General features: G+C 36.5%; 1 protein-coding gene across 1 annotated transcript; it reads left to right on the forward strand.

The window, feature by feature from the left end:
- Positions 1-3,591: 3,591 nt before the first annotated feature.
- LOC111514765 (uncharacterized) lies at positions 3,592-5,934 on the forward strand. Its single transcript, XM_023171015.2, is given in 2 exon segments — positions 3,592-3,828; positions 4,859-5,934. Coding segments are annotated over 2 exon segments (984 nt in total). The 5' UTR covers positions 3,592-3,713; the 3' UTR covers positions 5,728-5,934.
- The last annotated feature ends 815 nt before the right edge of the window (positions 5,935-6,749 follow it).

Here is a 6,749-nt window from a genome sequence, read left to right on the forward strand (position 1 = left end):
GATGAATTGATCGAAAGGTTGAGAAGGCTTTATGGTACTCAACCAGGGAAGATAGGAGGTGAATTTCAGCGAGGCACAGATGATGGATTGATGGAAAGGTGGAATAGGCTTTATGGTACGGAGGAGGAAGACACAGATGCTGGATTGATCGAAAGGTTGAAGAAGCTATATGGTACTCAACCCAAGAGAAATTATAAGGAGGCAAGACGTGAATTTCAGCAAAACACAGATACTAGGTTGAAAAGGCTATATGGTGCTCAAAGCGATGAAATTCACAAAATGGATGATAGCTTGATGTATGAATCAGTGCGACGGAAGATCGAAGAAGGGTTAGATGATGAACCTCCTACAAAAGTACCGCGCCTCAATGTACCTGTCAAGAAACGGTCTATAGAAAATTGCCTACCAGCGAGAGCAGGTACACATCGACCACTTTATGATAGGAATCATCGACGAAAAAGGAGGTAGTTCTTTTCTGATTGGTCCATTATTTGTCTCGAAATGGAAGGACTCCAATTCGAACATTTATTGCGCCATTAATTTTTTTGTGTATAAAAATTATATCATATCAATTTTCATTACAATTATAGTGTTCGTTCCGGATGTTGCTATTGCTATTATTTCTTTTTCTTCTCATAAACACACATATAATATATTTTTGTTGTTGATATGTTTCAGATGATCATAAAAGGTTTTCTTATTTGAAGTTAATTGTAGAAAACGCTCAGAGCAATGGAAAAATTATGAATAGGTACCTAAAAATGAAAAAAAAAACCCTCGATAAACCTTACGGTACATAGGGAGATGCTATTGTGTTTTTATTCAATAGGTACCTAAAAATGCAAAAAAACTCTACGATACATAAAGAGACGTGAAAGTTGCTATTGTATTGTTAAGGAGGTGTACCTTTTTTATTTGTTTTTTTATTTTTTGCAAGAGTTATTTTCAAAAAGCGAACAAAAAAATTCAATTTCAATACCCCGTATCTCCGAAGCGGAGCATTTTCAGACACGTGTTCATACATACTTTTTTTTAAATTGTCTCTGGAATACGTCACTTGAATAGTTAACGTATTTACGTTACACCCTGTATATATGGAGCGGTTTGAAACTCCGGTCATTGAAGAAGCCCACAAGAAACCTCGAGTCTGGTTGTGCTATGTTAACGACACCTTCATAATATGGAACCATGGGAATACTGAACAAGACGCCTTCCTGAAACACATCAACAGCGTGAGACCTTCCATCACTTTCACAATGGAGAAGGAAATCCACAACGAATTGCCATTTTCAGACGTTTTGGTGAAGAGGACCGACAATAAGTGGGAATCATTTTTTTACCGAAAACCTACTCATACGGGACAGTATCTGAACCTAGAATCAAACCACCATCAATCAACTAAAAGAGGAATCATCAAGACTCTATTAGACCGTGCTTTCAGGCTCTGAAACACTAAGGAAGGTCTCGAGAAGGAACTAGACATCATCAAAAATGATCTTCAACGGAATGGCTAGTCCAAAGCGATGGTAAAAAATATTTTGGCTAAAAGACAGCAGGAGTCTAGCAAGGAAGAGAAGCTATCACAACCAGTGCTTGCACTATCCTACATCAGAGGATGTAGGAATAAGCATAATTGGTTCCAAATACAACATCAGAACCTTCTTCAGATCCATTAACACTATCCGTAGTATCCATCATAACAGCAACGCATCATAACATCAAACGATCATACTCGTAGTCGGTAACGTAACGCGTCATAACGTACTTCATCACAACGTAAAACAACATAACGTATCATAACGTACTTTGTTATAATCCTATAGTCCATGCGCTTGCTCATACTATATGGGAATAATGGCGAAAGTTGATGTTTTGAACTCATTGAAGATCTGAGAAGAGCTCTATGATACTGAAAATAGTTAAATATGATGGAATACTTGAATTTATCAATTCATCGTTTCTAATTTTTCATAATTATACATTATAATGTTGAGTGAAATTGCGAACGAGTTGGCCATTCACCATCGGCCATTGCTATTAGTTGATTCGATCTGTGTTTTCTTCAAACTTTAAAACTGTTTGAAGGTTATTGTCATGAATATATTACTGATCGATTTATTTGCCTCTATTTTGTCTCTGAAGCTTTCAAATTATTAATATGCTATAGACTGACATGAAAGTGAGTAATGGTAGTGCCAAATTATTTTATGTTAACAAAATCAATGAAATACCAAGTTACAAAACTATCAGTATAACTTTTGTTTTCTGTAAAGAGTTGGATCTTTGTTGGTGTCTAGGTTCCAAAACAACGGTATGTGCATACGGTTCGTAGTTTCCTCACAATAATATAATACTTCAAATTATGATCTAAACCAAACCAAAACAGTCATTAAAAAAAACGTATGTAGTTGAGTGCAAATAATCCTGAAATCTATCAATTATGCGTTTGATTTAGTGGTTTGCATTTGATTTGGACTCAACTGATGTGGGTGAAACTGTTGAAAAATAATCTATTCAAATATCAACATATATGATTTGAAAGGGTTATATTTTTAGGAGTGATTAATTTTTGGGAAAGAATATAATGCTATCCAATTTGGTACTGAAGAGCCTTAGGGCAAGTGTCTTAAGGCGAAACACGTGTATACCAGTTAGGGTTACAGTGTTCCATGTGAGTACAATTTATTACCATTCAGTCAAAGTAGAACTCATGTGAATGATATCTGATTCTTATTCCTCCACAAATGTTCGATATACAAACTGAATAGAGAGAAGTATCTTCTGTATAATTCAGTGTTCATATAGAAGTATTTGTTTCGAAAGAATTTTTTTTCTTTCATTCACCTATTTGAATCTTATTTGAATTGAAGGGGTTATATTTTTAGGAGTGATTCATTTTTTGGGAAAAAAAGTTTTTGGCTTTCTACTATATATATACTATATATATATATATATAATACATACATATATATATATATATATATATATATATATATATATATATATATATATATATATATATATATACTTGTAATTATAGTGTATTTCACTTTATAATATATATGTGACGGATGATATCTGAGAGTGATAATACCAATGCGTGATGATAGAATCTGCGTAGTAATTCAAAGTTTGGAGTAATCTTAATATCTCCCACTTCCAAGGCGCCTACATACGAGCGGTTGAGCAAAAATTGTTCGACCCGCGAAGTAAATTAATTCGCGAATTGAAATAATCCGCGGATAAAATCGCGGATCCGCGGTCGCGGATAAACACCACGGGTCCGCGATCATTGCCGCGGTACCGCGGATCCGAGACCGTGACCGCGTATCCGAAGATTAAAGGCTCGCGCAAACCGGAGCGGCCGCGAATGCGGTGGCGGACGCGGTGGCGACGCAGTCGCAAAGCGAACAAAACCACCGCACACCAATGCGTTCAAAGTGTAAGAAACGATAAATATGGATTTTGAAGAGGAAACGTTGCTTCTCGCCATGTTAACTGACGAAGATGGTGAACCTCAAAAGTAAGTATAAACTAATCTTGTTTCTTAATAAATAGGTATAGTTATAGAATTGACCTGTATATTTTTTTGTAGAAAGAAACGAAGAATTTGGATTCACGATATTAACTTAACTCGTGAAATTCAAGGAGAATTTCACACATTATATCTCAAACTAAGAGAGGACGAACAGCGCTTTTTAATATATTTCAGGATGACTGTAGAATGTTTCGATGAAATATTAGATCTCATAAAAGAGGACATAACAAAACAGTTTACTCATTACAGAGAACCTATAGGACCAGCTGAACGACTAGCTGTAACACTTAGTAAGTAACTAACGAAATAATTATTTTTAAAACATAACTTTTATTTGTTGAACAAGTAAATAACGAAATAAGTATCTACCTAATTAAGTATTGCACATGTTTTAAATGTTGGACGGGAATTTCGTTAGTGAAGTTCCAAATCTTTCATACCAATCTACAGAAGATTCACTGTCGTGAAAATTGGATTCTGATGATCCCGGTCTGTCCAGAGAAGAAGAATTTTCAGAAATATGCACCACAGGATTGGAGTAAGCCTCAGGTTGTGGAAAAACGTACGAGTTTGTAGACCTGCGTCGCTCTTCCTCATCCAGATGCTCCAATTCTTGCTCCATTAGTAGTTGTGATATTTTAAATTTAATGATAGCCTGTCTTCTTTTTGAAAATTTTTTACAGTCTTAACATATCCTTTGAATATATCATGAATGTCAACACATGCACTTTCTGCAGTTTTCCTATCAAAATAAGAAATAACTTGCTCTACAGATGATGAAGATGATTGGTGTTTTGCTGGCTGATTTTGCCGTTGGCTTAACTGAGTTGCTGGTGCTTTGCTGAATTCATGTTTTTTGTTCTTTTTTGCTGGTGGCTGATTTGTACCAATTGGCTGACGGTTAGTATTTGTTTGCCGCATGTCAGAAAGTGATTGGGTACTTTCACTAGGTGTCTGTGATTCAACCGAAGGGTCATTTTTATCTGCTGTTTCCTGACATTGGACTTGATTGTGGCTTTCTTCAGTAAGTTCAGATGATGGTGGTTGTCGTACTTACATTACGTTTGAATGTGTTTCGGCAAACGCCAAGGAAGGTCGCAAAAATTCCATTTGTTGAGCCCAAGGCCAAGTTTTATAACGATCCAAGATCTTCGTTTCTTGTCCAGTGGTGGTTTTTTCGGTTCTTAAATATTTACTATAGGAATCGCGTAGGTTTTTCCATTTTTTCTTTATTTCTTCACCTGAAACAAGTTAACATTTTTCTTGATAACATTTTTATGCTAATCTATTAAAATGCTTTAAGAAAATATTTATTTTTAGGATATCTTGCAACTGGAGATTCATGTAAAACTATTGGCCATAGTTTTAGAATGGGATTTCGAACAGTGAGCGCCATAGTTTTTGAGGTTTGTACTGCGCTTTGGAACCATATGCAACCCTTATACATGCCTGAACCAACTGAAGAAATATGGGAAAAAAGTATAAATGGTTTCTACGAAAAATGGCAATTTCCAAACTGTTTAGGAAGCATTGACGGAAAGCATATTACCATAAAATGTCCGGATGAAACTGGATCTAATTACTTTTGTTATTTGCAAAAGTTTTCTTTCGTTTTACTAGCTATCGTAGATTATGATTACAAATTTATCTGTTTGGATGTTGGAGGATATGGCAGAAATAGCGACGGTGGATTGTTCGAACAATCTATTATGGGGCAAAGACTTGATAACAAAACCTTTAATGTCCCAAAAGATAAACCTTTGCCATTTCAAGATGAGTGTACACCTTGTGTTCTTGTTGGTGATGAAGCTTTCCCACTAAAGGAATATTTAATGCGACCTTTTCCACATCGTCAATTAAAATCTGATCTGTGAAAAGAAGTCTTTAATAAAAGGTTGTGCCGAGCACGCCGTGTCGTGGAAAATGCATTTGGAATGTTATCCAATAAGTGGCGGCTTCTCTTCAGACCTATTGAAGTAAAAGTTGAAACAGCCATAATTATTGTTGAAACTGTTTGTGTATTACACAATTACTTGCTCATAAAACAGTGTGACTTGCCATCCAATTTATTAGAAGAAAATGAAGCGTACCCTGGAACCATTAGAAATAGAAATGATAACAGAAGATCAACAAATACTGCATTTCAAATTCGTCAAACATTTTTTTCGTTTTTTAATGACAATAATTAATAATTAAAATAAATATTTTAAGAAAAATACATTACCTACTACAAATATGTTATTTTGTACTTACCAGTTACCCCTTCAAACGACTTGGCAATCTCGTCCCATATTTTGTCTTTTTTCTTGATATTTTTATACTCACTATTAGTGAGATCATACAAAATTGGTTTACCACGAACACTTTCGATAAGCTCCTCTGTGCTCAACATATTTTGTCCTGCAGAAGATCGCGCGAATTGAGCGGGCAAATAGTGTAAGCAGCGTTCTACCGCCGAACGCCAAGCGAGACGCAGACAGTTCGCTGTAAAACAAGCGGGCGCGTGTGGTAGATCGCTTAGGTTTGCCCTCTTTAATTATTTTACACGCACAGCGTTTGAACGCATCGCCACCGCGTCCGCCACCGCGTTCGCGGCCGCTCCGGTTTGCGCGAGCCTTAATTCCAACGGCGGCCGTGAATTAATCCAATTCGCGTGTCGAAAAATTTTTGAAGCGGCGCGGAGCGAAGTGGACCACATCTGTTTCCTATCTTCATCCCGCGAATTATAATTCATCAAAGGGATTAAGTCGTGATTCATTCTGTCGCGGATCCGCAGTTGGAACCGCATGATAACTTAAAAGCAAAGTGTATTCAATTTCTCACCTACATCATCTATTCCGCGGGTTATCGCGGATCCGCGGTTTCATCCGTGGATTATTCGCGGGTCCGCGACAGTGGCGACAAATCCGTGGATCGATTCATTCATTCTGTCATAGTCGCTGATTCGCGGTTGCACCTGCATCATTATTTCAATGGCAGCCGTGGAATTTGCTACGCGGATTACGATATTTGGGGCAGGGTGTAGTTAATATTAATTCTCAATTGTGAAAAATACAATTTCATACAACTTTCGTCATTAACTATTTTCCGTGTAAAATTGAAAATAGACTAGTTATTCAATGAAAATGTATATTTTCAGCTGTAAACCGGTTTCATATTCTACTACTACGTGAAAATTTTCCAACTTCCATTCATATGGAAGACCTGAGAA

Source organism: Leptinotarsa decemlineata, unplaced genomic scaffold (genome assembly GCF_025532065.1).
Source record: "Leptinotarsa decemlineata unplaced genomic scaffold, Ldec_3_MD MMD2_P_RNA_scaffold_7, whole genome shotgun sequence".
NCBI lineage: Eukaryota > Metazoa > Arthropoda > Insecta > Coleoptera > Chrysomelidae > Leptinotarsa > Leptinotarsa decemlineata.